At 48.0% G+C, this 26,745-nt stretch overlaps 10 protein-coding genes across 10 annotated transcripts; 3 read left to right on the top strand and 7 right to left on the bottom strand.

The window, feature by feature from the left end:
- Positions 1-1,531: 1,531 nt before the first annotated feature.
- Positions 1,532-8,115, bottom strand: TRV_01914 (uncharacterized protein; the record flags this gene model as incomplete). The annotated part of the gene is made up of 5 exons (XM_003023926.1): positions 1,532-2,108; positions 2,177-2,490; positions 2,556-3,989; positions 4,045-6,396; positions 6,460-8,115. The coding sequence occupies 5 exons, from the start codon at positions 8,113-8,115 to the stop codon at positions 1,532-1,534; spliced, it is 6,333 nt and encodes a 2,110-aa protein (XP_003023972.1).
- A 717-nt stretch (positions 8,116-8,832) lies between these two features.
- On the bottom strand, positions 8,833-10,471 carry TRV_01913 (uncharacterized protein; the record flags this gene model as incomplete). The annotated part of the gene is made up of 3 exons (XM_003023925.1): positions 8,833-9,343; positions 9,466-9,504; positions 9,618-10,471. The coding sequence occupies 3 exons, from the start codon at positions 10,469-10,471 to the stop codon at positions 8,833-8,835; spliced, it is 1,404 nt and encodes a 467-aa protein (XP_003023971.1).
- A 286-nt stretch (positions 10,472-10,757) lies between these two features.
- On the top strand, positions 10,758-11,663 carry TRV_01912 (uncharacterized protein; the record flags this gene model as incomplete). The annotated part of the gene is made up of 4 exons (XM_003023924.1): positions 10,758-10,865; positions 10,909-11,019; positions 11,097-11,432; positions 11,511-11,663. The coding sequence occupies 4 exons, from the start codon at positions 10,758-10,760 to the stop codon at positions 11,661-11,663; spliced, it is 708 nt and encodes a 235-aa protein (XP_003023970.1).
- A 147-nt stretch (positions 11,664-11,810) lies between these two features.
- TRV_01911 (uncharacterized protein) lies at positions 11,811-12,371 on the bottom strand (the record flags this gene model as incomplete). Its single annotated transcript, XM_003023923.1, has 2 exons — positions 11,811-12,041; positions 12,234-12,371. The coding sequence occupies 2 exons, from the start codon at positions 12,369-12,371 to the stop codon at positions 11,811-11,813; spliced, it is 369 nt and encodes a 122-aa protein (XP_003023969.1).
- A 248-nt stretch (positions 12,372-12,619) lies between these two features.
- Positions 12,620-13,252, bottom strand: TRV_01910 (uncharacterized protein; the record flags this gene model as incomplete). Its single annotated transcript, XM_003023922.1, has 1 exon — positions 12,620-13,252. The coding sequence occupies one exon, from the start codon at positions 13,250-13,252 to the stop codon at positions 12,620-12,622; it is 633 nt and encodes a 210-aa protein (XP_003023968.1).
- A 476-nt stretch (positions 13,253-13,728) lies between these two features.
- Positions 13,729-14,929, bottom strand: TRV_01909 (uncharacterized protein; the record flags this gene model as incomplete). Its single annotated transcript, XM_003023921.1, has 3 exons — positions 13,729-14,553; positions 14,614-14,745; positions 14,804-14,929. The coding sequence occupies 3 exons, from the start codon at positions 14,927-14,929 to the stop codon at positions 13,729-13,731; spliced, it is 1,083 nt and encodes a 360-aa protein (XP_003023967.1).
- Positions 14,930-15,536: 607 nt separating this feature from the next.
- Positions 15,537-17,595, top strand: TRV_01908 (uncharacterized protein; the record flags this gene model as incomplete). Its single annotated transcript, XM_003023920.1, has 2 exons — positions 15,537-15,729; positions 15,791-17,595. The coding sequence occupies 2 exons, from the start codon at positions 15,537-15,539 to the stop codon at positions 17,593-17,595; spliced, it is 1,998 nt and encodes a 665-aa protein (XP_003023966.1).
- Positions 17,596-18,766: 1,171 nt separating this feature from the next.
- Positions 18,767-21,564, bottom strand: TRV_01907 (DNA mismatch repair protein Msh5, putative; the record flags this gene model as incomplete). Its single annotated transcript, XM_003023919.1, has 9 exons — positions 18,767-18,841; positions 18,895-19,096; positions 19,291-19,387; positions 19,443-19,797; positions 19,966-20,043; positions 20,112-20,499; positions 20,671-20,944; positions 21,002-21,109; positions 21,168-21,564. The coding sequence occupies 9 exons, from the start codon at positions 21,562-21,564 to the stop codon at positions 18,767-18,769; spliced, it is 1,974 nt and encodes a 657-aa protein (XP_003023965.1).
- Positions 21,565-21,871: 307 nt separating this feature from the next.
- On the bottom strand, positions 21,872-24,490 carry TRV_01906 (uncharacterized protein; the record flags this gene model as incomplete). The annotated part of the gene is made up of 1 exon (XM_003023918.1): positions 21,872-24,490. The coding sequence occupies one exon, from the start codon at positions 24,488-24,490 to the stop codon at positions 21,872-21,874; it is 2,619 nt and encodes an 872-aa protein (XP_003023964.1).
- Positions 24,491-24,961: 471 nt separating this feature from the next.
- Positions 24,962-25,721, top strand: TRV_01905 (uncharacterized protein; the record flags this gene model as incomplete). The annotated part of the gene is made up of 3 exons (XM_003023917.1): positions 24,962-25,361; positions 25,427-25,635; positions 25,701-25,721. 3 exons carry the CDS (start codon positions 24,962-24,964, stop codon positions 25,719-25,721), a joined length of 630 nt encoding a protein of 209 aa, XP_003023963.1.
- Positions 25,722-26,745: the final 1,024 nt, after the last annotated feature.

Genomic DNA, 26,745 nt, shown 5'->3' with positions numbered 1-26,745 from the left:
ATCATGATACCTGCAGTGGATCTCTCATCTTCCTCGCCCTCGCGAGCCACACACGGCCATGTATCAAATAGTTATCGCCCGCCAGGCCAGCTTAACAGCCGTTGGCGACGGAGCAGATGGATAACCGCCGTCCACGGCATCAGCAACGGGCCTTGTTTCTTCTGCTTCTATCTCTCGCTGTCTCGTTTCTGCTGCTCGTCTGTCCTCCCCCCGCCCCGTCTCGAGCTGCTCCCAGGCACCTAAGACACTCTTCTGCAGAGAAACCGGCCTCGCCCTGGCACAAGCAAGCAACCCTGCCATGGACGGACCAGTTTAGTTTCAATTCCAACCCCCGGTCCATGTGGGATCCAGGGCCCGGCAGGAGACGCAGCCTGCCATTGGGCGGTTTCGTGATTTCCCGGGTCGTTTATTGGCCGCGGCTGTGCGACTATTTGCCTGGGATGAGAGCGATATCAGCTTGGTTGGCGGGCCTTCGTTATATATCGGGGAGAGGCCAGAGAGGGCCAGACAGCCCCTTTCTCTCCCGCCTCGCTGGGTCTAGGGGAAGAGAGTTAGATGAGTTAATAGCAAGTAGCTGATAGACTCGTCTCCGGCTCAGCCACCTTCCCCAGCGCCAGGGCGGTCCGCTGGCTGGGCCTGTCTGAGGGCTGACCGGTCTGCGGTTTTGGATGGAGCTGGTTACGAATCTCTGCGTGTTTGATCTTCGGGCTCACGAAGAAGAGAGCAATAACTCGCTGCTAGGCCGGTTGCTTGCACGGAGTACGAGCCAGGCAGTCAGACAGTCATGATGCCAGGAAACTATTATTAGGAATTATTGGCAGGGTGGAAGTGAAGGCTAACTATGGTATATACACCAAAAGGTAAAGAAGCAAACAAACAAACAGCTGTCTAAGGCGAGGTCGAACACACGCGCTGCACTTGGATGGAAGGATGTGTGTCTTATGCGGCGAATCTGCAACGGGGACAACAGGGATATGATAGTTAATAGCAAAGAAAACTCCCAAAGCTCTAGTAAACAACTTGTCAAACCGTCAAGAATACTTCCAGGCTGAAAAAAAAAAGAAAAGGAGAATCAAAGGATGGGAACAAGTTGGAGTTATCAGCACATATACAAGAAAAGAACATGGTAATAAAAAGGGGGGGGAGGGTAAAAATCAAAGCGTCTCGTCCGTTAACAAGAAATGAAGAAAAGGGGGGGGGGGGAAGGAGAAGAAAAACTCGAACAAGAACTCCCATGAGATCCCATTTTCGCTGCTGTCAAGGGAGGTCTCATATGCATTACTGTATAGGCGGAACAGAGACCAAGTTCTTTTTTTTTTTAGTTTTTGCATCTTGGGATTGGTTCATGGTTTGTTTGTTTTTTTTTGGTTTCCCCGGATGAGTTGGTCATGTCTGTCGTTTCTGCATTTCCCCATACTAAGGGGAGTATCCACAAGGGGTTTGATAGGTGTTTTCACGTTGGTAGTAGAGGTAACTCGAGGGTAAAAGAAGTTGAAGAAGAAAGGTGAAAGTAAAGGCTGGGTGACTGCGCCTACTCGCCCGCTGAGCCGTGGGACCGACGACGGGTGAAGCTTCGTCTGATACTCTCGCCCCATACGGAGTGATCGAAGGAGTCCAGCACGCCTTGTACGCTCACAGAACTGTCACCGCGTTGGTGGCCATGCCCTTCACCCGACTCATCGCGAGGCACACTGCTATCATACGGGGTAGTAGGACTTTGAGGCGTCAGAGAAGGATTGAAGTTACCCCAGTCGGAATGTGTGGGTGACGGGAGCCTATGAGCCTCGTCGCCAAACATGTTGGTCTCGATCTTTGGAAGAGCAATGCGTGGGGCTTTCCGGCTTGGGGACCCTTCCGGGGATCTTGCACGGTCTTCTGATGCTCGTCTCGATTGATCCTCGTCCATGTGGCCGTCCTCGTCCTCGACATATATCTCCGGAACAGAGAACTGTGGTACCGAGACCAGGCGAGAGTCATGGCGTGCTTGGATACGTTGTCGGAATCGCCTTGACCAATAGAGCGTGTTGAAGAATCCAACGACCACGTTTCGGCGGACAGCTTCCTCGACTCGCTGTAGACGGGCACGTCGCCGTAGGAACTCTTCCAGCCTGGATTCCGTTGTTAGCTTGTCAAGTTCCCACAAGCAGAGTGGATCACCAAAAAACAAAAAGCTTACCTCAAACTCTTGCTGTCAGTGATAACATTGTAATGAGCAAGGATCATAAGACATGAAGTAAAAGATATTCCTCGTTCTGGATCAGATGAAACTAGCACTTCCTCATAAAAGGCGTTCAAGCGTGCACGTCTTTTGCGTATTTCGGCAACTGGGAGATGGGAAAGACGGAGCATAAGCTTCTTAAGATCTAGTTCACCCACAGATCGAGAATGCGATATTTCTGATTCTCGAACGTTGACACGACAGTCTTCTAGAATGCGGCCGACTGTAAAATCCCCTTCGTATATACGCATCTCGAACACACCAGAAAGTTCCTATACATAAAGCGTTAACAAACCATTAAATCAAAATTTAATTGAACAGTCGGAATGAGACTTACCCCTAAAAGCCTTGGGAAGGCCTCCTTTGAAATATACCCCGTTCCGTCAGGGTCAAAGGTAGACCACGCCTGTTTGAAACGACGGATTTCATCTCTGCTGATCGCATAAAGGCCACTGCTTCGTTGATAGACGTAGGAAAAGCTCTCGAAGATGAGCGAGACAAATAGAGAGACAAAGATGTACATGCTCAGAATGTTCCATGAGATAAGCAGCGTGCGAGCCCAGGCGGCACTGCCACAGTCGCTCCTGTAGAAATTCTCGCCTAGTGTGCAGTAAGGAGGCTCCATCGTTGCGAAGTCTTCCATAATTTGATTCCACCCTTCACCACAACTCATGCGGAATAGAAGGATTAGCGCTTTAGGTACGCTTCTGAAATTGAGATTGCCCGTTTCAGAGCCCCCGAATTTGGTCAAGCCGAAAATCTGAGTCAATGCTATGGCGTAAACGAGGAAAAGGATAAACCAGGTGGCCAACAGGTTACCGATCGATGTCAAACTAGCCGCAGCAGTCTTGAAGAGCTGGTCAAGTTGATTGTTGCGTGGTATAATGAGAAGTGCAATGGACACCAGGAATAGTTTATGAAGCTGGGCGAAGACTATGCTTTTATCATTGATCAGGGCAAGTAGTGTCGTGATAAAGGTTCCTACTACTGATAGAATGGAGTAGAGATCCCATGAGCTGCGGCGGAACCGAGACCAAGTTAAGCCGACAAGACGGATGACAACGTTTGCGATATAGAATAGGGTGAGGAAGAGGAACAGGGCGTCTCTTGTCTTCTCCCACCAATCAACTTCCGGGTAAAATTCGAGAACCAGGAGAACAAGGTGGACCAGGAGCAACCCCGTGATAAACCTAGCCCATCTCCCATGTTTTTTAACCGCAACGCGATAGCACCACGCTTTGAATTTGCTATTGTCCTTGCTAAGAGATCGCTTAGAAGGGGATATCTGCTTCAGAAGCTTGCGCAATTCTAGCCACGACCGTTGTTCTGCCGTCAAGAAGGCCACGCCAGTTTGTTCCGTATAGTTTCGCATGAAGACAGAGACGAACAGAGTAAGGACGAAAACTGCACCGAGCAGGTTGAACACCACGAAGAATAAGCCGTTCGCTTGGGATGAAAACGGCTGAGGCTGTTTATCCACGCCAGTGATACTCATGGCATTCCATAACACATCAGTCCACCCTTCCTGAGACACAATCTGGAAAAGGATGAACAGGGAACTTCCGAAGTTGTCGAAGCTGTAGAATGGGTTGTGTACGGCTCGAGGTGCAAGTACCTGCCATTGGAATTGAGAGCTTTTATATTCGCCAACACAATGTGCCAGGGAAACATAGCCGAAATCCCCGTCGTTGCATTGTTTCATTTTTCCATTGAAAAGATTCAAACCATAAATGGCGAATGGAATGAGGAAACTCATGGAAACAAAAGCAGCCTAATAGACACTCTGTTAGTCTCTATACTGTAATTGGGTGCTATGTGCCACGTACCGAAATGACTTTCCATCCACCCATTACTATCACAGAATGGAACGTTTCTCTTGCGCTCTCGCTGACATTCAACAGCCTTAATGCTCTGAGTGCCCTAAATGCACCAACAACTCGCGAAACATCTCCCGTCTTGTACAAAGCAGCCACAACGTTCACCCACAAAGTGATAAGGACAATACCATCAATGAAGCCCCAGGATCCACGGAAGTAGGCATTTGGTGTCCAGAAAAAGCCGTCTGCTATCACCTTGATAACAGCCTCAACACTGAAAAGAATAGCAAACCATAGATCCGTCCATACAAACCAATTGTGGATGCCGGGGCCATGCGTCTCAAAGTACGTGCGTTGGTACAATGGAGTGCAGATACAAGCGATTAGCACCATTGAAACAATGGCAGCGTATATGAATGCTGAAAAAAGGTACCACACTGGTTTGTATGGATCCACCCCTTCAATACGGGATTTTCCACGACCCGGTCCTACCATTCGTTGACAAATTCGGCGGATAGGATTAGAGGGTGTAAAAATATAGAGAGAAACATTGTACTTTGGGTATCTTTGGAGGTATTGTCGTTGGGCTCGTTTTCTTTGTTCAGCAGCTGAGAGGACTTCTTTTGCCATTGCTGCTGGGTCTAGTTCGTCATGGTCCCTTGAGAACTTGAGTTTCGAATAAAAGGGGTTCGGCTCCCGGTTCAACATACGCTCTGTTAACTTGTTGAAGATACGGGAAAAGAATCCTGGCTGCACTGCCTGTTGTTCCGGCGGGTGTTCAGTAGGCTGGGTTTCCATGGGCCGTAGGGGTGATGTCTCGTCTAAGAAGTCTTGAACCACAGCCTCTTTTAGAAGCATCTCAAGTGCAGCAGGGCCGTGATCAAGTGGGTCTCGATATCGTTCACGGCCACGGCCAAACTTAAATATGCTGGACAAGGCAAGATTCCCATGGGATGATTCGCTCACTTGTTTCTGTTGCAAGAATGCTCTGATCTGATAGAGCCGTTTCTCATCTTCAGAAATATCAAAACTTTCCTGGATGACAGCAATAAACATGTTCAGCACGACGAAGTTAGCGAGCACAAACCACATGATGAAAAAGGCTGCTGAAATCCAGGCTGTGCCTCTAGGGCTATTAGCTTCGGTAGCCGAATATAGAATGGAGGTCCAATTCTCGCTGGAGAGGATCTGATACATCCCCAGGAACGAGTTATATATATTGGAGAATGTAGTTCGAGTAACTTCGCCGTCTGAGTCCATGGCAGGTATCTGGTCACGGAACAATTGGACAGCAAATATGGAGGTGAGAAAAGTGATCAAAAACACGAAGATAATGAGGTTAAATAGACCGACGATGTTGCTAAACACAGTCATGATAAGGGTTCTCGTCAACGAAAAGGCCAGTACTATCCGATACACACGGAGTACCTGGAAGATGGATAATGCTGCGTAGACGCTGCCCGACGAGCGGATGGGAGGGATTTGCATCACCATTGTGATGATGGCAAGGATGAGATCAGCCCAGTTCTGCCGGGATTTAAAGAAATTTCGCCAATCTACCCCAATGCGGAAACAAATTTCGATAAAGAGGATGACGGTGACGGCAGATTCCGTGCTATCAATAAGCTCTTTGCGGTTGGAGCTCATCGAGGAGCTCCTTAGGCATTGAACTATTAGACCGAATGCTATTATGCCGATCCAAAGGTAGTTTGTCCGGTTAAAGAGCCGTTTTAGTTTGCTGACTCTGCGAAAAGACGTATCCTCTGGTCCAACATCGTCGATTCTATCAGCAGTAAAAGCGCTTCGCTTGCTTTCTTCTCGGATAACTTGAAAGGACGAGGTGATAACAGCCACTAGCAAGTTGACGAGCCATAAACTCAGGAAGATGAAACCGGCAATGAAGAAGAGGGAGGCAGCAAGGTAATCGCTGTCTGTGGTAAAGTAAAGGAGGTCGGAAAAGGTATTTGAGCTCATTAAAACGAACACAAGTTCGAGAGAGTGCAACACATCGTCGAAACTTATGGTGCCTGCATATGGATTACTGCCCTCGATGCATAGAGACCCCTGGGGGCAGAGATGCCCTTTTGGAGTTGTCGTTCCGTTTCTCCCGTTGGCATGGATCCAGGGTTTAGCTAGGCCAGTGACATTGTCTAGGTGGCCTCCACAGAACTGAACTGTATCCGGAGCTTGGTTGAAGGTGAAATTGCTTACACCCAATGGATCCACCCAGACACAAGTTCGACGAAGACTAGATTTAAAGCTCTGGACTCCGATGATGGCAAAGAGAAGCCAGAAAAAGCATATAAAGAATGCAACATTGACTAGAAGAGGTGCTGCTTTTTTTAAACTTCGAAGAATCACCTAGAAAAGCGTTAGCAGCAATACGGAATGGATAATCTGGAAAGGGATAACTAGAATTCATACAGTTGTTCCACTTGTCAAAGCAAGAAGACGAAGAATCCGGAGACTGCTTAGCATTTTAAATATGTAAATGTGGTGGTTTGTGTCGATGGACAAGACGGACAAAGCAAATGCAATCCAGTATGACACAACGGCTAGAAAATCCAGCCTATTGAATGAATGTCGTAGAAAAGCTCGGCGGGCAAGCCGGATACGCTGCTGTTGTCGACTATCTCCAACTTCATCTGCTTGTTGTTGCATCGTGGTAAATGATCTGATAATAGACATTTGCTGAGGATCTGCAGGTTTCTTTGTTGATGGCTGCCGCTGCAACGAAAACAGCTCTCTTGTTTTTATCATTACAGCATTCCGAAACCCTGCTGAACGGTCAAGAGTACTGTATTCTTCGGGGTTGAGAATGAATCCCGAAACAATTGTCCTGGCTATCAATTCAAGGGTATATATGATGAAAATTGCTAGGAAGAGGATGTCGACAACGGGAGAAGACCAGCTTCCTTTTCGGCCAGTGTGAACGGATGATTCAATGGCTAGTAGAATTGTCTGGATAATGATAAGAATCAGAATTATTGGCTCCGTTGCGGGATGCACCAGGAGTTCACACAGCCATTTCCTGACCGGGTTGTCTGCCGAGAATATGCCCAATGCTTTACCCCTTAATGGACTTATGGCCGGATGTCCATGTTTCCGTTTTGCTTTTGGAGGCCTTTTTTCTGGCCCCCCCTCATTTAAGGTCTCTGAGGAAGCAACATCATGCGCATATTCTAACATGGCGGGTAAAGAGGGGGGTTCATCCATGCGGGCATGCTTAAGTACTGATTTCTGTCTCATAACACTTTCGATAACCTCCGGTTCATTACTTAGGTTGACAACACGCTGAGAGACCATTCTCATCATGGAGCTTGCCCTAGACAAAGCTGATGAAGGAGAAGGAGAGGGTGAAAGCCGCCCTGTAGCAGATCGATGTGAGTTCCGTACGCTGCTTCGCCCCGACCGAAGACCGCCCTCCAAGTCATCTCCCAGGTGAGAACCACCTCCTGTAGCACTTCCAGCAAAATGAACACTTCGGCCTTCATTGGAATTCCGTTTGACCTGGGCCTGTGCATCCGGGACAGAAGCGCCACTAATTGGCTGTAAATATCGCGAATCCGTAAGGGGCAACGAATCATTCTCCCCGGCGAACGATCCCGATCCATTCTGGCCCACCGTATCCTCAGAAGCACCGAAATAGCTGTTATAATCACTCCTTCCGACCCGTCCATCAAGCGCCGTAGAAGATCCCGAATGTCGAACTTGCTGGGGCCCAAAGCTCAATCCAATAGTACTCTGGTGAAACGAAGCATGATCAAAGCCTGACGGCCCAGCATCATTAGACAAACGGACAGATTCGAAGTTGTCAGGGCCATCGGCACTCCTGTCTCCTGTAGGCGAGTTCTCTGCAATCCGCTCGTACCGTCGCGAAAGCGGCCTGCCTATAGCCCGTATTCCCTGAACAGAGGTCTGCCTCCCCGGAAGCTCATCTTCAATCGTAGCACTCCTCGCCCGGCGTCCAGCGCCATCTGCGATCACCGTACCCGGGGGTCTCGAAAGGTCTTGGAGGGGTATCGAATGGCTGCCGGACTGGTTATTCGCATCGTAGCTGGGGTTCTCGGACGGAGCCATTTGTTATTGGCGCTTCTGCTCATCGATTCGTAGACATTGCAGCTATCGGTCCCAGGCAAGTATCGAGAGAATGTCCTATTAGCGGGCTCGCCTGGTCAGCAACAGGGCGCGGTCAAAAATCTGGCGGGTGAATGGACCGCGCGTTGTCCAGGTCGTAGGCGAGACGAAGTAACTAGGTTGAGTGCAGGTCCTGCACACGCAGCGTTGGGAAGTGCTGCAACACCGGTGCGAGATGGGTGTAAAGAGGCGGGAGGGCAAAGAAGTTGTTAGCTGGGTGTTTTCCAGAGACGAGCCCCTTCAGCTCTGCAGCAGACGAAGTTGACAACAAGCTTGCTTTGCGTCTTCCCCAGGATCTAAATTCGCCTGTCAGTTTTGGCGAGATCGTGGCTGAGAAGAGTGACGAGTTGCGTAATTGAATTACATACACATAAATTACACGCAAAAGTGCAGATTATATATGGGTAATACGGATACAGAATACAGATACGACGATGAGAGTGGCTTGGAGAATCATTTGTCCTTCACGAATTGGACATGGAGTTGTTTCTAAGAATAACTAGCGGCCTTGTAGCCAACTAATCAGAGCATCTCTTCGATGGCACTGGTTGTTCGCATCAGGGGTTGGGGGCTTGGGGCTAAGCTAAGACGGCTGGTCCAGGGGAGAGATAGAGCTATTTGTGAAGATCTGAAAGGTAGGGACCGTTGAAAGCCGCTATCTCAGTCTGTCTCCATGCTATCACCCTTCTGGTTGTCCTCTACTTGCTGCCGGACGCCTTCGACAAACGCTTTGACAGCCTCTCCTCCTCCCAGCGGGACACCGCCGCGACGCATGAAACCGCCATTCTGGACCGGGATCTTGAGTGCGTCGCTAATGCTGGGAAGCCCTCCGTCTCTGATAGCCATGGTGAGGCTACCCAGGCTCTGTGCAAACTGTGGAGAGCGAAGGACCTTACGGAGGGCGTTACGTTTCTTGTCGACGCTAATACGCTCGACTGGTGCGTTGTTATTTTGCTTGGAGAGGAGCTGCAACGACTCGGGAAGAGAACTGAGCAGCTGGTTGAGGGTGCTCTCGTCTGCCGATTCAAGGAAAGGTAGGGTCGATTGGGTCGATAACAGATCGGCAAGAGTCGTGTACCGTGATTCTGTCGTCTCTTGCTGGCTATTATTATTGCCTTGCAAGGACTGAAGGAAGTTTTGTACAACGGAGGAGGGATCCGAACCGGCGGCACTATAAGCTCTCTCAAGTTAGTATGGTGCATGCAGCTGAAAAAATAAGCAAAATACATATATTCGGCACGCAGCAAAACAAAAAAAAAAAAAACCGCAGAGATTTAAATGTTGGGCGTATACAGCCAAAAGTCAAATAACGTAACTGGCATAACATCAAAACTATACGCAGGCTCTGGCGATGCTCTGAGTTTTCTAGATCATAAACAGAGCAGCAGGGAGGATAGCAAGAGATGCAACAAAAAAGAAAATGCTGTGCCGAGAGTAATACCTACGCTCGTCCGCCATCTGCTCCCCCCTCTCTTGATTCTTGACCTTCTTCTCGTATGTCACCGCCCGTAGCACCAGGCCCGGCACCTCCGCTGCCACCATGTCGTCGTCTCTCAGGGCTATGGTCTGTTCCCTCTACGTCTTCCATGGTCTCGTCATCATCACCACCATCATTACCACCGTCTCCCCTGGGCAGGCTGTCAATGGCGTCTTGCACATCGATATCTTCGCCCTGCAGCAGGGTGTTGACGATCTGGCCCAGCTTTAGATCTCGCGCACTGAACCACGCTGGGTTGCCCTGCTCATGCTGACTCCGAGATTGCAGCCAGAAAAGGTGTCTCTGCGAGCTGGAAGCAAACTTCAAAACGTATATTCTGCCGTTCGTGGGCTGTTCGGGGTTGGACGGTCTCTGGGCGCTGGTGGGCTTGTATGGCGTGAAGGTTCCGTCGGAAGGCACCATGACCAGGTCGAGCTCCGGTTGATCTATGGGTGCCGAACGCGGCCGCCAGCAGAAATGGACAAGGTCATCTTCTGAGTAGAGGTAGATGTATCCGGGCGTAGGCCGGGCCTTGACGGCGTTTGGGGTAACGGAGGTCTGTCTGCCTGTTAGCACCTTTCCAGCTCGGCCATGTACAGAAAACGCACATCTAGTTCGCAGATGCCACCCTTGAAGGTGATAATCGGTGCTATCGACATGTCCGCTTCGTCGTCTCGTCTTCTCGTCTGCTTCTTCTTCTTCTTCGTCTTCGTCTTCCGCTTCCCGCCGGTCTCGTCCTTGTCGTTCGTTCGCTTGACTTTCTGCTTGTTGTTGCTTCTTTTTGGCCGCCGGCTGGTCCAAGCGCTGCTGACTAAGGATCATCCAATGACTAATTACTTACTAACAGACTTCCAGTCACCTTACTCATCCGGAGAAATGAAAGGCCGAAATAGTCCCAAAGCGGCCTAGCGCCCTCGGCTAGAACTAGGGCACTTTGTGCGCTTCCCACAAAATATCGAACAAGCGCAAAGCGAGAAGTCGAACTTCGAACTTCCAGATCTTCAACAACGACAAAAACCACCACCACCCACCGTCGCCGTCGACCACCCCCGGGAATCCCGCAGTCTTGCAATTCTCGTTTCCCAAATCTTCGTCACATAAAGCCAACATGTCGGCGTCTGGCCAGACGAAGAAGTTCGGAAAGGGCGAGAGGACCGTCCCGACCCAGAAGGCACAGAAGTGGTATCCTGTTGATGACGAGCCTCAGCCAAAGAAAGTCAGTATACCAGCGTCGACGCCCTGTTGCAGTCGTTTTGCAGATGCTCGAGGAGCAGCCGAGAGGAGAATCTGCTGTTTTTGGCGATAATATCTCCCAATTTCCAAGAGAATTGCGATATACAATTGGAACGGCGAAATATAAATATATATATGTCGATATATATTTTTGATATATAAATATCACGAATTGTGGAAGACTGCGGTTACTGACATGGACGTTTAACTACAGGTTCGCAAGTCCGTCAACCCCGCTAAGCCACGCGCCAGTCTCCAGCCGGGCACTATCCTCATCCTCCTCGCTGGCCGTTTCCGTGGCAAGCGTGTTGTCCTCCTCAAGCACCTCCCACAGGGTGTCCTCCTCGTTACCGGTCCCTACAAGCTCAACGGTGTCCCACTCCGACGAGTCAATGCCCGATATGTCATTGCCACCAGCGCATCCGTCAAGCTGACCGGCCTTGACGAGAAGACTTTGGAGAAGGTCTCTCAGCCCGGATATTTCACCGCCGGCAAGAGCACTGAGAAGAAGGGAGAGGAGGCTTTCTTCAAGCAAGGAGAAGCACCTGAGGTATGTACAACGGGAATCTTTGGGGCGGACAAAGCAGAATAGAGGACAATTACTGATATGTATTGCTTCCCCATATAGAAGAAGAAGACCACAAGCGAACGTGCCAGCGACCAAAAGGCCGTCGATTCGGCCCTTTTGGCCACCATCAAGAAGGAGGAGTTCCTCGACAGCTACCTTGCCTCCAGCTTCAGCCTACGGAAGGGTGACAGACCCCATGAGATGAAGTGGTAGATTCGGGAGTGTGGTGGTTTCATGGCCGTTAAAATAATGTCTTCTGTTCTCTCTTCTTTTCACTAAGCGGAGATTCCTTGTATGTTGCCAGGGAGGGAATATGCAACACAACGCCCTCAACTTGACGTGTGTATGTTCTTGCGTTCTTTAAAGCAATGCTCCTCCGTCACACCGATATGGCGTGTTTCCCACCGAAATATCAAAATTTCCAAAGAAATTAAGGGCCTTGGTTGCAATATTCCAGACACCTTGCAATATAATACAAACAAAACCGATGACGACCAAACAAGCAACCTCTTTCTCTGTTTCTTCTCCACCTTCTGACATGAGCGAGACCTGTCTTCCTGATCGAACATCCCATACCACATACCTATATCTCTACCCGTTGTCCAATACACTCCCCTATTTTACCTTTTGTCTTTACAAACCGCTCATAAACATGTCACTATTACCAATAAAATCGCAATGACTGGATGGCATTTTGGTTCTTTCACCTCCACTGATCATTTGGTATCAAGAAACATTAAATGTTTTATCCAAAAATAATAATAACTTCATTAGTTAGTGTACATTTTCTCTGGTCTTCCGGCGGTGGCTTCGCCTTGGCTTCTTTTCAACAAGCTTCTCAGCAATGCTTTCGCCGTTAGACTGCTCGGGAATATCATCTTCCAACTCGTCCCCTATAGATGTTCCAAATAACCAATCCATTATCCCCAAAGGCGCATAGTTGCCATGCCCCCCATGCAAGAGATGCAGGTCCACTCGTCTAGCTATACCGCCAATAAAGAAACTCGTTGGCATCGGCTTATACCCCGAATGCGCGAACGTTTCCTCTAATGATACAATGCTGAGATAGAGCATGTATGTCAGTAGGTGGCATCTGAATGCTGCTGCTGGCAGGAATGTAGGAAGGAAGTGCCGGAGTAAGTATGCGACCGGGTGGTCGTAGTGAGCGGTTAGCGGGTACGGAGTGTGTATCGAATGGTACCAGTCGTTATGATATTGCTGGAAGGGTGTCCACGAATGCAGAGCATAGCGATGAACAAGGTATTGCAGTATCTGGATAAGACGTCAGTCTCTGGCCGTCTATGAAAAGCAGCTTGTAAACATACCTCCCGAATTATCAACGCCCTCCCCACTCCCTTGATAATATCCCACGGCAGCGGCAGCTTCGTCGTCACCTTCAGCCGACTCTTCACCCCCAGTACTCTCGTCAAAACAAATTCAATAAGTCCCTGTGCTGCTATGCCCAGAATCAAATTGAATATAGCCCAGCCAGCCACCTTAAGCTCCGAACTGCCATATTTCTTCTTCTTCCCTTGTGGCAGGCCGTCTTTACCGTATACCTTCAACACCACCGAGGCAGAGGGAATTAGGATATCGAATAAGAAGAACAAGACGGACGGTATGAAGTAAAATATCAATCGGACGGCCGTGGTACCGACGAGCTCAACTTTCAAAGGGCCGTGGGAGAGAACGAGGGTCGTCCACGTGAGGTAGAAGAAGATCAGGTTCAGGCTCGTTCCATACGAAGACATGGACGGTATCAGCAGATATGATAGCACTGGAATCGAGAGGAGCGCACCCATCGCTGACCGGACTGTTGCGACGGGAAGCCGGTGAGCCTGGCTATGCGATGTTTCTGTTTAGATATATATTTTTTTTGCGACAAGGATCTTCCAGTTGGTCAACGAGCTAGACGGCTTGTTACGTCATTCGTCTTATCCACACAGACCTGCTAACTATTCCATGCTCTTCATTTGATGCTTGGAATATCGTGCTATAGCTACAGGCCGAGTGGCGGCCCGTCTTTCGTCATGATAGAGCCGGTGGAAGCCATTATCTACTATCCTGCCACGCACTGTGCAACGCGGAGAAGAGCCGTGCGACTACATAGTTCTACTATCACAGCTAGCACTGACTAGTCTGTTTGAAGCAAATATTCAAGGAAATAATAATAATAATTTTATGAATCTTAGGGCAATCTGTGGTTGAGGTAAGGTGCAGCTCCAGGTACGCCTTCAGGGTTAACCAGTAATTTCACATCACCAGGCAATGGAGGCTATCAACGAGGTTTGGGAACTCCATGAGTTCGACCCCAGTTCCATGCTTTCCCTGCCAAATCCGGGATAACAAAGATGAATGCAATGGCGCTGACCATGCTAATAAGGGTGTCGATGATGATGTTGTTTCGAGGGCTACTTCCCATCGCAGCTCCCTTCATCAAAGCCCCAATTAACATAGTAGTAATCATATATTCACCCTTCTCAAGTCCCTTTATGGATATCTTAGCAACCTCTTCCGGTGTCTGGGGCTTGTCGGCTTCCTCTAACAGTTTGGTCAGGTCCGGCTTAATGGTTTGTTCGTGGGCAAATCCAGGCGAGAGGATCCCCATTGGGTAAACGATATGGATCTTGACATCAGCAGCTGGAGCTGGTTGTTGCAGATTCTTCCTTGATCCATTGTATACTTCAATCTCTTGTGCGAGGGTGTCTGCCAGAGCTCTCATGGCGGCCTTTGCAGGACTGTAAGGGCCATAGCCAGCCAAGGGCACAAACACGGCAGCTGAAGAGGTGAAGATGATGTGGCGGGGAGAAGATTTTGTGTTTCTTGAACTGGGGTCAACTGGGGACAGCCATCTGCTAAGAGTCGAGTGCGCGGTAAAGGCAGCAGTCCAGTAGATTGTGTCCATCTGGGACTTTAGAGTCTCTGGCGGAGTGGTGACGAAGAATCCAGGCAGCGACATCCCAGCACAGCACCAGACAATATCAGGAGGCTGGCCGCCGTTCCATTTGCTGACTTCTTCCAGGGCATACTCGGTTCCTTCGTGGTCTTTGAGGTCTGCGCTGACATAGTGAAATTTCTGCCTCTCCGGGTATAAAGCTGCAGCCTGTGTAAAACATGAGAAAACGGCCATTCAGATGTGCTGCTCGTCAATATGCATACGCACTTTGATGTCATTCAATGCAGCCTCAAGCTTGGATACAGTTCGAGATACGATGACAACGTTGGCGCCTTTCTTCGATAGCTCGATGGCAACGCTTCGGCCCATTCCCTCTGAGCCTCCAGTGATGAGAACCGTCTAAGCCTATATCAGCCATACGTCAAATATGTCATCTATGTCACCAGCACCCACGTACCTGTCCATCGACCTGGAATTGGTTCTTCCCGCCAAAACCAAACATCGGTGCTGCCAGGTATATAAAGACGCCAAAGAGCAAGACTGCCGCAATCGACTGAACACTCGGATATGCTATCCCTTCCATACAGACGGCTTCACGCCAGAGTTACCTACTTAGAAATATCTGGATCCTACACAATCTTCGGGGTCTATGTGATCTTAGAAATGAATGAGGAGGTTGGGTATTGATTTGTAGAAACGTCTTCAGGGGCTCACAATTAACTAACTAGCGAGAAGTACCGTGCATCTCAATAATTCCTTCTTCAAGTTACGAGAAACACTAAATTTACGTAACCCTCAACGCAAAGTATCTAAACTAAACGACCTCCCTAATAAACATATGGCATATACTGCTTCTACCCGTTAATTTACTTTATCAATTAGTTATAAGAAGTTGACAGGAATTATTAAAAATGTTCGAAAGACGTTGCAATGAAATAACTACCTTACTATTACGTACGATCACCATATACTAGTTTTTTATCGATAACCGTAATTAATACCAAAATTACACTATACCTAATTAAGTTAAACCTCGGCTGCTCCACCAGACTTTGTGGTAATTTTTGTAATTTTTTTTTTTTTTTTTTTGGAAGCTCGAAGTTGACATTTTTGATTATCAAGTTTGATCTTGCGGCAGGCGTTGGGAAGGGAAGATAATTCAGGACACACTACTCTCTTCATAAAATATCATGGCAAAGAAGAGAAAGGCCGGCGGAACTGCCCTGGCTCACCGCAGCAAGAATCCTATTGAAGACGAAAACTCAAGGTTCGCGGCAGATGCACGATTTGAGAACTCTGAAGATGAATTCGAAGCTGGACGGGACCGTGTTTTGCTCGAAGAACGCCCGGAGGTGAAGCGCAGGCGGAAGCTAGAGGAAGATGGTATTTGCGCGTTCTCTTTTTCTCATAAAACTTCGCCTGAGTACTAACTTTGAATATCTAGAGCGGTTACTACAACTATCAGACGAAGAGGTTCACGGGTACCTATCCGAGTCAGCATCGGAGGATGATTATGATTACGGGGGTGAAGAAGGGGAAGAAGAGGTAGAAAAGGGAGACAAAAGCGCACAATCAAAGAAGAAACTTCCGAAGCTACGACGAAGAGAAGAACTGAGTCCCGACCTCTTTGATGATGGCAAGAAACCAGAGGAAGACGAGGAAGAAGGGATCACCGCATGGGGAGCATCGAAATCGGACTACTACAATGCGGACACGATTGAGACAGAGGGGGATGCGCTGGAAGAAGAGGAAGAAGCCAAGAAGATCCAGCTGAAAAAACTACAGTCCATGACGGATGCTGATTTCGGATTTGATGAATCCGAATGGCTTGACAGTATAATAGGGGATGGGGAAACATCGAGAGATTCCATAGCGCATGGAAAAACCATCACAGAGGTACTCCCAGAAATACAAATACCTGATGACATGAGTGTCGAGGAGAGGTTGGATATTTTATCGAAGCGGTACCCTGAGTTTATACCTTTGTCACGGGATTATGCAGACCTTCAGCCTCGATACCAGGAACTATCTGTGGCAGCTGATGGGTCCCGGAAGTCTCGCAAGGAAACCCCGGATGAGAAGACACCACTATCCGTCTTGCAATTCCGTGCATTAGCTGCCTATCTTGGAGTCATTAGCATGTATTTTGTGCTTTTGACTTCCCCTGCTCGAAATGGTACTGAAAGCTGTCTAGCCTTACCACCAGCGGAGCTCAGAGAACACCCTGTGATGGAGGTACTGGTTGCCTGTCGCAAAACTTGGGAACAAGTAAAAGACTTACAAGAGATTGAAGAAGCACCATCTGATATTGAAAAAGAGGAGGAAATTTCCATCGCAATTCCAGCCAAAAAATCTTCACTAGACAAACCATCAAAGGTAGCCAAAGCTGCGAAAATACCCAAAAAATCAAAGGCTCAGAAATTGATGGAAGAGGCGCAGGCAGTTGTCGAGTCGCAGCGTGCTGAAAAACTCAACCAGACTGAGCTTGGCCTACAGGAATTATCTAGGCTGCTGGAGCAGGGAAATTCGTCAAGGTTAGCTTCGCAGCGTGAGCCACGACTTCATGACGATGACTCCGATTTTGGAGACGAGACTAGACTTACTGCTCACGAAGCAGCCGAGAAAGCGAAGAAGAAGAAATCACTACGCTTTTATACCTCCCAGATCGCCCAAAAAGCAAACAAGCGCGATGCTGCCGGTAGACATGCTGGTGGAGATACAGATCTACCATACAAAGAACGAAACAAGGACTGTCAGGCTCGTCTTAATGAGGAGGCACAGAGGAGAGGGCGCATGGAAGCAAATGAGAAGGAGCGCCTTGGCGGTGACAGTGATGAAGATGACTATCAGGTGGCCAGAGAAGTCCGGGGTGAGATGGATGGATCTAACAGCGACGATTACTATGACATGGTTGCCTCTCGTCAGAAGCAAAAGAAAGCTGACAAGAAGGCATTATCGGAGGCGCGTGCCCTTGCTGCTAAGGAGGGTGGCCGCGTGGAGATTCAAGAGGAGATTGGCCCTGATGGCAAACGTGCTATCACCTATGCTATTGAAAAGAACAAAGGATTGGCACCAAAACGAAGCAAAGATGTGCGAAATCCTAGGGTGAAGAAGAGAAAGAAGTTCGAGGCCAAGAAGAAGAAGCTTGGAAGCATGAAGCAGATCTACAAGGGTGGTGAAGGCCGTGGTGGATATGGCGGAGAGTTGACAGGTATCAAGAAGAATTTGGTGAAGAGTGTAAAATTATAGAGGGTGTCGTCGTTTGGTATAAAATATAAAAGGGAAACGATTAATGATAACATAATCATGGCAAATTACATACCAGTAGGGAGAGATTAAGGTGACAGGAGAGATGGGGAATTTACTGCAAGGGGTGGGCTATTCTCTATGTTCTCATCCGACTCCATAACATAGGAGACTTCCTCCCCCCTACTCCCTATTATCTCCTCTAGGAGTGATCTGGCGTACCTTGTTGACGTTTCCTCTCCTGAACCAATATTTGAAAAGTCGGCTTCCAGGAATTTCCTTGCCAGATGCTCCTAATTCAGTTGAGCGCCGGTTAGGTGCTGCGGGATAATGCACTGACTACACTTATAGGTATCAGGAGTAAGGTTGGAGTAGTACATACCGCCTTTTCAAGCTCTTCCACCTCTCTTGCGGTCAGGCTTGCGCAACTAGCTACCAGATCTTCCTTGCGATGTATCAATGCTTCTATTTCCCGTGCGCGAGAGACTATTTCAGGATCTATCCCTGCCATTGCAGCACAGCTAGGAGGACCGTTAATTATGTCACTATCAGGATATAGTACGTAAACATACTTAGTTCCAAAGCTTGAGCTACTTCTTCCCAGCCGGAAACTACTAGAAGGTCAGCATTTGCATTTCTTAATGGTCTAAATAATGATATCTCACTTATAGAGGTATGTGACTTGATCCTCAATATTCTGAGCGGAACGATTGATTTGGACTTCCATGTGACCAAATTCTAACTCTGGACGTGGTTTGAGGAATCCATTTTCGAATATCTCATGGAAATGGGTAGCTGCAATCACCTTTGGGCGCTGATCTCCCATACTTAAGACGTATTCAAACAACCCACAGGCCAGACCTGCACCATCTACGATCCTGAGTTAGCACTAGCCTGGTGTTATCTGGGGGGAGAAACTTTACCAGATGATTCAGTGCCTTTTCCGAATTCATCAATAATTATCAAACTTCTATTGGTAGCTTGATTTAGGGCATATGATACTTGTTGAAGATCGTTCGCAAATGTACTTTGAACCTGATGTTGTAAGAATCATATATATTGTGCAGCAAGTATCACATACCTTTGAAACCGTCTCTCGAGTTGATATTCTAGTCAATATCCTATCAGTATAGCCAATTATGGCACTATCAGCAGGGACAAAGCTGGGAAGTAGTTAGACTTTTGAAGGATAGTAGCTGAGAATTGGTATTAACCTTCCAATATGAGCCATATAAACAATAATAGCAACCTATACAGGGTTAAATTCTAGTCAGGCTATCTGGACAGAGAAGCGTGGCTTACCTGGCTGAGGTAGACGCTCTTCCCTGAGAAATTTGGACCGGTCAACAGGAGCATGCTTGGCCCCTGAGCTGTATCTCCTGCAGGATGTGGGCCAGTATTAGGGGGCAGATCATTTGGGGTATCCTCCATGGGCCCTTTCCCGCCGACAATGAATGTATCATTGGGTACAAATGATGACACTGTCGCTTCATGGAGCATATGACTATGGAGGGTTAACAGCCTCGTTACGAGAAGAGGGCAATAATGGAAACCTACCGACCACTTTTGATGGATATTATATTCTCCTCGGTCATGTGAGGCCTTACAAGTTTGTGCAAACTAGCACCCTGGACTAGAGCCAGAAGACTATTCTAGTCATGAGAAAAGGCTGAAAGCTAGGATCTAGGAATGGCATACCTATCAATCTCCCCACATATATCAGACGCTTCAACGAGCATCTTCTCGTATGTCAAGATATCTTGTGCAAGTTTATAAACGATTTCTATTTCCTTCTCTGAATATTGTAAGTGATATAAACAGAGATTTGGAATGCTGTATTCAAAACTTACCACAGATCAATCCGTATATATCACCGAGTTTCACATCCATTTCACGCATTCTTGAGTCTTTAAAATAAGCTCTATTTTCCGTGTTGAATACCTGAGTCCAGTCCTCGTCGTTTGGACCATACATGGGTATACCCCTATCGTCAAATGGCATGGCAATATTGAAGCCAAGCTGTGGGAAATAAACGACATTGATCTCCTTAGTTATGCTCTCTGGGAGGGATGTGGCAATATTGATAGCGACCTGGTTGAGCAAGCTATCCATGCCGCTATAGATCTCCTTCAGATTGTCCAGTTCCTGATCAATTCCAGGTCGAACCACTGTGCGATGCTCCTCGACAGAAAGAGAAAGGTCAACCTAGTGACCGGTTAGCTGGAATAGAAAACTATCAGGGTTTTTCATACTATCTCATGGATTTTAGCCCCAACCTGATGTAACTGCAGCAGATCAAGCTTTAGTAGTGCCTACAAAACAACAAGCAGTCAGAACTGTCAAGTCAACGATGTTTGATTTTCACCAGCCCACCTTCATGCAAACGTCTAGTGCTTGAACTCCAGTAACCTCCTTCAAAGCTTGATTAACATCAATGGCATGAAACGCAAACTATAACTCATGTTAGTTCCTATTTAGAGCCAGTCACTATATATAAGGATTTGAGGCAATAGACATACATCAAGTAGACTGGACCACACTACACCTTTAAACCCTCTGAACTTCGCACTTCCAGTACTAATTCCTTTTCGCAGATGAACCATAACTGGTCTCATATTCTTAATATTCTTCAAGCTTTTGACAAGTTGTCCGAGGGAGGGGTCATTTTCCGACCGTAAAAAGACACTGAGGAATTCATGTCTCTGGCCAATTACGGTGGGATCAGTACTTGGGCGAAGAAAAACCTGCTTTAGCAAGCGTTTCCCTTGGGGTGTTCTTGCAAAATGGTGGAAGAGACCATATATAGATAACCCTTCCTTGGACCCTGATGACGTTTTGCCTGGGCCTTGATTGAAGGCGTTTGGATGGGACTCGGACTGTAGTATTTGAAGGGAAGACAGGGTATCTCTATTGATGAGCCTGTGCTTATATGTTAACTCAATTTGTTATAATAATGCCGAAGAGAATACTGACATTGTGTTTTGTAGGCTAATCATCCCAACAGCACTAATACCGATTGCGGGAGCGACTAATGAGCCATGTTGCAGGGATAAAGTAGCGCGCTTCCTTTGCAAATACGTGAGGATCGCTCCTGCACAACCGACGGATAGACGGTTTTCCATATCAATAACCCCACCGATGTTCAATAAATCGCCTTGCTGTTCTGTGAAGTCAATATTTTCCCCTGTAACATTACCGTCATGAGAGAAGCCTGTCCCCGGTATAAGAAACTTAAACGTTTCATTAGACTCGGAGTTGAATTTGAAAGCTGCGAGTTTCATCTTTGCATTTTCAAATCCAAACTCTTGGGTTGGACGCACGTCTAGCAGGTATGGTAGCTGGAGATGCGAGTCTAGGGCATCGTTAGTTAAATATTGTACTTGCTTCTATCGAGTGATGGAAGGCTAACCGGCGTCAGAGGTAGCATGACTTGTGCTTCCTGCGTTTGTAGGGTCTTCTAACCCCTGATCAGCCCGCAGAGACAGCAGCAGCACTGTGGGTTCAATTTCTAGTTTTACTAGTCATAAGGGAATTTAGTAGACCATAAGAGTGACAGGTGCAGAGTCTCCACGTACAGATGTCAATAACATCATGCCCACCATAGACAATATCCTCCATGACGTATATTTTTTCTTCCTGAGCGGAATAATAACTGCAGCCAATTGTTCCTCGGTCCTTCATATCTACGGCCATGACGACCCTGCAAAGCTCCTCATCGTCATCGTCCAATCGCTCCTCCTGGGTGGTAGCTTGACTATGTGGCAATGCATTGGAGGGAAGATTTTCATTTTCATTCTGGAGATTTCTGCTGGTTGCGACCGAAGTGGCCCTGGAGTAAGATGGCCGTGACGAAATATAGTGGGTATCTTGGCTTGAGGTTCTGTTTCCACGAGACCTTCGGGTAAAGTACCCTCTTCCACGGCCTTTGGCGAATGGATACCTCCTCTGCCTGGCTTGGAATGACCGTGCCATGTTGCGGTGCGGTTGTGTATTCTTGATAATCTTTTATCAAGAGAAAAGAGAATGGAGGTTGGAGTTGTCTCCCATGACTTGATGTTGATTTAAGCTTAATTGGGCATTACCCGATTAAGATAGAAACAAAAGTGGCATTGGTCCAAGGTAACTGTTCCTTGTAAACGAAAATGATAATTTAGAGCAATATACTAAATAGAGTAGGGGCTCTTCCATTGATATGAGAACATAAAGAAAAGAGATTCATGGTATAATGCTACATAATAATACAAACTAATATCATAATCATACATGATAGCGCGGAGGCTCAGGCTGACTTTTCAGTTGCGATATCCAATCCCGTTTTGTCTTCATTGAAGATAGCGGTAGCTGTTTGACCAGAAACAACTTGTCCCCGAGTGATTTTATCCGCAAGATGATTGCCGATTTCCTTGGAAATGAGCCTGTTCAACGGTCTGGCACCGTACTTGGGATCATAGCCTTTTTCACAGAGCCAATCTTTGATTTCGTCGCTCACACTAAGAGTTATTCGCCGATCATCTAGTCTATCCTGGAGTTCCTTGACGCGAATGTCGACGATATCCCGCAGAGCGGATCGCGACAATCGCTTGAATAAGATGAATTCATCTATTCTGTTAAGGAACTCAGGTGGGTATGATGACTGGACAATTCCCATTACTGCTGACTTCATTTCGGGAGAAATATCCTCACCTTCAGAAGCATCTGCTGAAACAAGCACCTCAGCGCCTAAATTGGATGTAAGGACAATGAGGGTATTGCGGAAGTCGATTTTATGACCCTGAGCGTCAGTGAGGAAGCCTTCGTCCAGCACCTGAAGTAGAAGAGCAGAAATGTCACGATGAGCCTTTTCAAACTCATCGAAGAGGAGCACAGCGTATGGTTTTCTGCGAACGGCTTCAGTTAGTTGGCCAGCATCATCATAACCCACGTATCCAGCTGGAGATCCGATAAGCCGGCTGACAGTATGTTTCTCCTGGAATTCACTCATGTCGAAACGGATAACGGCGGTTTCAGTTGAGAAAAGGAAACCAGCCATCTTTTTGCATAATTCAGTTTTGCCAACACCGGTGGGCCCAAGGAACATGAAGGATGCTAAGGGCCGGTTTTCACCACTGAGACCGGCTCTCTGCATCCTTACGGCGTTTGCTACCGCTTCTAGGGCTTCGTCTTGACCACGAACGGATTTGCGGAGAGTATCCTCCATGTGGATTAACTTCTCGACCTCCCCGGACATCAGTTTGTTGACCGGGATACCTGTCGTGCGAGAGACCACACCGGCAATGTCATCAGCGGTAACGGAGTCATGCAACAGGCTTTGTCCTTGCGTGCCTGTCGAACCAGTGTCGTCTTCTTGAGGCAGCTTCTTTTCCAGATTCGGGATCGTCGAATATCTCAGCTCACCAGCTTTTGCAAAGTTCCCTTCCAGCTGGGCTTGTTCTAGCTCACCCCTGGCCCGTTCCAGATCCTCTTTAGCTTGTTTGATAGCTTCAAGTTCCGCCTTCTCTTTATCCCATGCCTCGGTGAGTTTTCCAACGTCCTCTTGTTTGGTTTTGAGGAGTTCTTCAAGCTTCTCCCGGCGTTCCACGCTAGCTATATCCTTTTCCTTCCGGAGAGACTCTAGCTCGATTTGGATGGTCATGATCTGCCTATCAAGTTCCTGGATAGCGTCCGGTTTTGACTCTTGCTGAAGTCGTAGCGCCGAAGCAGCTTCGTCTACTAGATCGATAGCTTTGTCTGGAAGGAAACGGTCGGTGATGTATCTGTTACTGTAGGTGGCAGCAGCAACTAGAGCACCATCAGTGATTCGGACTCCATGATGGACTTCGTATTTGTCCTTGATTCCTCGAAGGATCGAAATGGTGTCTGGAACAGTCGGTTCCTCCACTAGAATGGGTTGAAATCTTCGTGCCAGCGCAACATCCTTTTCGATCTGTCTGTACTCATTGAGGGTGGTAGCACCACAACATTGAAGGTCTCCTCTTGCTAGAGCAGGCTTGATGAGGTTGCTTGCATCTATACTGCCTTCTGCCTTGCCGAGGCCGAGCAAAGTATGCAGCTCGTCGACGAAGAGAATGACACCGCCCTGGGCGTCTTCCACCTCTTTCAGAACGCGCTTCAGCCGCTCTTCAAAGTCACCTCTGAACTTGGCACCAGCAATCAGCTGTCCGAGGTCAAGAGAGACAACTCGCTTGTTCTTGACACTCTCAGGAACATCGCCTCTGACTATCCGCTGGGCTAACCCTTCGAGGACAGCAGTTTTGCCTGTGCCGGCCGCTCCGATAAGAACAGGGTTGTTCTTCGTTCTTCTCGACAAAATCTGGATCGTTCGGTGAATCTCAGCGTCTCTACCGATGACCGGATCGAGTTTTCCGTCCTTCGCTCTCGCCGTAAGGTCGACTCCAAACTGCTCCAACGCTGGCTTCTCTGGCTCACCACCAAGATTCATTCGGTGCGTGCCGCCAGGAGGATGAGGCCTGCCATTCGCATAGTGACGCACAAAACCGGATGCAGGAACATACTGCTTCGACAGTTGCCGGGGTAGCAGGCCGTATAGGCCTCTTCGCGCGGTCGTATTAATATGAGCTGCAGCTCTGGGAGCTTGAAGCAGCTGCCGGCTCCCTCGCATAACAAGACGACAAGACATGGTGTGCGCCTTCACTTGCTGGAGACCAACATACCATGCCTTGCCCTTTATATATATATATATAATATCCAACCTCTGCGATGGCCGTCCACGAGTCGACGGCCCTTCTCGAAGGCTCCAGAATGCGGCGGTCCTGTCCCAGCCGTGAAGCTCGCCGCCGAGCTCTCGTCTGGTTGCCCAAGGTAACCTTCCGCCGCGGTCACCTGACCTCTCACTAGGGAAAAAATCTTTTTCTTCTTCTTTTCGTTTCTTCCCCTCCATCAAAAAACATCCACGCAAGAAAGACACACTCGCAGAGCTCCTCGCCGCTCCCTCAATTCGCTGCACCATGGGTTTCGCCGACTTCTCTACCGACTCTGGCCTTGCCAGTGAGTGCCTCTTCGCCACCTAGCTCTGTCTGCCGGAGGCTAATCATCTTGTACAGTCGCCGACTCGTTCTTCTCGCGAAGGACCTATGTTGAGGGGTAAGCCATTACAGCCCAACCGCCCCTTTTATTCCCCTAGCATCAAGTACCAAATTCCCCCAAAACACCTCTTTTTATGATGAAAGCAAGTTGGTCCGTGTTGATGAGGCGGCTTAAGACACCGCCGAGTGATTAAAACACAATTGTCCTTGTGACGTTTCTGAAAAAAGTTATCATATATAAAAAAAAGAACACCTTCTCTGTTGCGTTGCGCTGTCCTTTTTTTACGATATTCATTCATGCAATTGTCTACCTATGCTCGGGATGAATGGCCAATGCTAACGTAAGGTACAGATACGAGCCAACTCAGGCTGATGTTGTCACTTTCAAGGCCTTCAAGTGCGAGCCAGACGCTAGCAAATACCCACACGTTGCCCGTTGGTACAAGCACGCTGCCTCCTTTGAATCAGAGTTCGCTACTCTTCCAGGAGATGCTTCCAAGGACTACACTGCCTATGGCCCGGAGAACAGCGAGCTCCCAATAAACACCAAGGAAGAGGCCCCAGCTGCTGAAGATGAAGATGATGTCGACCTCTTCGACAGCGAAGACGAGGACCCAGAGGTTGTTGCTGAGCGAGAGCGTAACCTTGCTGCCTACAGAGCTAAGAAGGCCAGCAAGCCCAAGCCAGTTGCCAAGTCCATCGTCACCCTTGACGTTAAGCCATGGGGTATGTCTGATATGGTTCTCTACTCTATTTGTTTCCCATATACTGACCCTACTTCTTCTTCTTAGATGATGAGACCAACTTGACCGAGCTTGAGGCTCACGTACGATCCATTGAGAAGGATGGTCTCGTATGGTCTGGCTCCAAGCTTGTCCCCGTTGGCTTCGGTATCAAGAAGCTGCAGATTAACCTTGTCATTGAGGATGAGAAGGTCTCCCTCTCCGACTTGCAGGAGGAGATTGAGGGCTTCGAGGACCATGTCCAGTCCACCGATGTTGTAAGTTCTTGCCCCCTTTTTTTATATAAAATGACTCAGCAGAAGCTAACCTAGTCGAACTGCAGGCTGCCATGCAAAAGCTTTAAATCAATACAACAAACAACAAAAAAATCAAAACAAATGGTAAAAGAAAAAGATACCACGTCGAGTAACCTCGCGTTTTAACATGCTATGAAACATATGATGAAGAGCAGGCGGGGATCATGAACTTCTGGCTCTAGGATGCCGAATATTCCCTTTGTCGAAAGCACGCGTAGTACAGAAAATGCTAGACAGTCCTGCTTATGTTTATTGACGTTAATGAAAATTCAAATGACTCGACCAGTAGTTTTTTTCTTCCTCTCACGCCGTAGAGTAGCTTGAATTCGTCTTGTAAAACGTTAAGAATCAAACTTGCCGACGCTTATCGGGCAGCAACTTATCCAAAGCTAAAAAGTGCGATGCAAACAAGACAAACATCCACCAAGCTCGTCCTTCCAAGCTCCAGCAAGAACAACTCGCAGTGTTAATTATCGTAACCACCACCATCAAACGTCAACAAGATACCAGGGCGCAGCATATATCTCCGCCGCAGATAATGAGCTTATCTCGCCTAATAGTAGGCGTCGGCCTGCTTCTTCTCGCCCATGCGTAAGTGAGAGAACCGACATTCCCTGAATATTAAACCGCAGGATAAAATCCTGTACTTGAGCGATATGCAGATAGCTAACTATAGCTTACTACTAGGGGGTACTCTACACATGAACATTCGACATTATACGGCAGCCTCCATTCTCTTCCGGCGGATATCACGCTCGAGACGCTTGTGTCAGTGATAATGGTGACGGCGGGGTTGGTTATGGGATCTGAGAAGCTACGGCCGATTAGCTGGAGTTCTTGGGCAGGCGAGATAGAGAAGCGAGGCGGTGCAGAGAATCCGTTTAGAGGACTAGAAGAACGGATGGGATTTCTTGATATCAGGGTTTGTTCTGCCAGGAGCTAGCTGACACTCGGCTGTGGATGGGATGAGTTGTATACGTCATTCTGCGAGCTACGTTTTACTGACTTGTCTGGGTTCTCTTATTCTATCTAGGCCAAGCGAAGGGAGTTTGCGGACTGGATTCGTGAGAA

The sequence above is a fragment of the Trichophyton verrucosum genome (assembly GCF_000151505.1).
Source record: "Trichophyton verrucosum HKI 0517 chromosome Unknown contig00185_1.f1.exp, whole genome shotgun sequence".
NCBI classification, from domain to species: domain Eukaryota; kingdom Fungi; phylum Ascomycota; class Eurotiomycetes; order Onygenales; family Arthrodermataceae; genus Trichophyton; species Trichophyton verrucosum.
Note: the sequence above shows the minus strand (reverse complement) of the source record. Positions and strands in the feature narration are given on the sequence as shown.